We start from the raw sequence: 2,821 nt of genomic DNA on the forward strand, positions 1-2,821 counted from the left end.
ATTAGAGACGAAAACCTACCTCTCTGGTCAATCGCTCATCAACTTTTTCAAGTATCACTTGAAAAGGAAGGTGAGAATAGAGAGGCAGGTTTTGTCTCGTGAAAGTTTCATTAAAAGGTGGGTAAATGTAGCAAAGATGGTGCGTGCGAGTGACGATACCTCTTTGAGCATGATCCTGTAAATCGAGAAAAATAAAAAGAGAGAGAGAGAGAGAGAGCACCTTGCTCTCATGTGTCTATTCCCTGGTGAGGTTACCGTGGTCTTTTTCCGTAAGCTTTTCTCTCCATGGATAAACCTAATGTTACCCCATTGTTACACCATTGATATTTTCTGTGATATACGATCCCATTTGATCCTTTTTTCTTGTTTTTTTCATTTTTCTCTTTACTACCGATCCCTTTTGATCAAATTTCTTTTTCTTTTTTTCTAAAAGAAAAGCTTTTCAATTGTATTTGTCCCCTCTGTGTACAACCCTGTGTGGCTAATAAAAGAAAGTTATCCATCCATCTATCTATCTAGCTAGCTATTTATCTACATATATTCATACATGCATAAATACATAAATACACACATGCGCGCACACACACACACACACACACACACACACACACACACACACACACATGCGTGTTCACACATACATGCACGCAGACAGAACTATATATATAATTTTGGCCCACTTTTCCATTTGAACAATGGAAACGAAACTGTATATTTGTATGTGTGTGTGTTTGTGTGTGTGTGTGTGTGTGTGTGTGTGTATGTGTGTGTGTATGTGTGTGTGTGTGTGTGTGCGTGTGTGCATGTGTGAATGTACATAGGTATCAATTTATATACAGTACCTGTTGTTTTACAACCTTTCTCGTCGCTTCCATCGGAACATTCTACTTGGCCATCACAAATCGTCGCACATGTGACGGAATCCCTACACAACATCTTTCCAAAAATTGTACAGGAAGACTGCAAATATAATTGGTAATTTTATTACTCAGAATATAACACGACATTATGTTGAATGCTTTAGTTTGTACATGGGGTAGTAATCATTGATCTACACAATATCTTTTCGTGATACACACAGAAGACAGTACCAAAAACAAAAGCTAAATAATTTCGTCCAGGTATGTACCTTGTTCGTGTACGTTTCCTGTTATTCTGCTGTCGTATTATTATTGAGTGAGAGAGCAGAGGAATGCATGCCATCAAAGTGACACTGGGGTACAAATATACGAAGCCCAATATACCCACCATGACGACCCGTCTGATGAGGGTACACCAGGAACATGCATCACAGCCATATGTGCGCTACATGGTGATCTCATATCAAAATAAACAATGCATTTCATTCGTGTTTGAGTTATCAGTTCAAATTCCGCTGAGGTCAACTTTGCTTGTCATCATTTCAGAGTCGATAAATTTAGTACCAGTCGTTGTGATCGACTTACCCATTCCCCACAAATTTCAAGCCTTGTGCCTATTGTAGAAAGGATTATTATTATTATTATTATTATTATTATTATTATTATTATTATTATTATTATTATGTTGTTGTTTTTTCTTGTTTCTTCAAATTTTCTTCCATTTCTCGCCGAGTGTTTTCCGTACACCTAGGGCAGGGAAACTCATTGTATGCATTCCCAGTTTACACACGCAAATTCATGTTTTGATGTTGTTTTCACAGCGATAATGCTCTTCTCAGTACATGAGTCATTCCAGTTAACACGATTTTTTGCACTTCCTGTATTTGCATTTTCAAATAGGTTTCAGTACCTTTTTTTTTACCTTTTTTTTTTCAGTACCTTTTTATTATTATTATTATTATTATTATTATTATTGTTATTATTATTATTATGGTGACGAACTGGCAGAATCGCTAGCACACCGGATTAAATTCCGCCGAGGTCGACCTTGCTTTTCATCCTTTCAGGGTCGATGAAATATGTACCAGTTGAGTACTGGAGTCGATGCAATCGACTTGTTCCGTTTTCTGAAATGGCTAGCCTTGTGCTAAAATTTGAACTTATCATCATCATCATCATCATCAACATTGAGTGAGAGAGCAACGCATGTCATCAAAATGACACTGGGGGTACATATATACGAAGCCTAATATACCCATCATTACTACCCGTGTGATGAGGGTACACCAGTCACATACATCACAACCATATGTGTGTGACATGGTACCTCAATATCAAGGTAAACAGAACAAGTCTTTGCAGAATGGGTCCAGTGAGAATTTTCTTCGGGTCGAGCTGCCCATCCTGTTCAAAAGGTCCCTGAATAAGGATGATGAGCAAAACACCCATGTTTCCAGAGGTGAATTATTCAAATACCAAAGGATTGTTATGATGCTCCCCCACTACTTCTGCTTGTGAACAGAGATGCACTTATCAACCACTAAGAGACATGTTCAACTGGCACAGGTCAAATATCTATTATTATTATTGTTCAGTAGTTTTATTTTTATAACGTGCTTCCACTTCACTACCGAGCGCAGCTCTGTGTGCCTTGGGTATGTGCTGTGGTTTGCTGTGATGCTCTTATGGTTACTGTATTGAAAGTGTTTTGCGTAGGATGTGTGCAGTGCCCAGTAGTGCAATTTTCTGTATGTTATATACATTTGTAAGTCCTGGTATTTTTGGTATGTATTTGTCTGAATATTTTTTTTTATACCTAAGGCACCTACTATGATAGGAATTGTTTCTGTTTTTAGATTCCACATTCGAGTTACCTCTATTTCTAGGTCTTTGTATTTTGAAAGTTTTTCCATTTCCTTTAGAGAAACGTTGTCATCTGCTGGTATTGATACATCAATTAA

At 37.5% G+C, this 2,821-nt stretch overlaps 1 protein-coding gene across 1 annotated transcript in view; it reads right to left on the minus strand.

Moving 5' to 3' along the window:
- The window catches only part of LOC128246986 (SCO-spondin-like), an 87,020-nt gene that overhangs the window by 5,321 nt on the left and 78,878 nt on the right, over positions 1-2,821 (minus strand). Inside the window, exon 34 of the mRNA XM_052970973.1 lies at positions 843-960. Within this exon, the coding sequence (XP_052826933.1) occupies positions 843-960 (118 nt within the window). The remainder of the gene's footprint in view (positions 1-842; positions 961-2,821) is intronic.

Source organism: Octopus bimaculoides, chromosome 10 (genome assembly GCF_001194135.2).
Source record: "Octopus bimaculoides isolate UCB-OBI-ISO-001 chromosome 10, ASM119413v2, whole genome shotgun sequence".
Taxonomy (NCBI): Eukaryota; Metazoa; Mollusca; class Cephalopoda; order Octopoda; family Octopodidae; genus Octopus; species Octopus bimaculoides.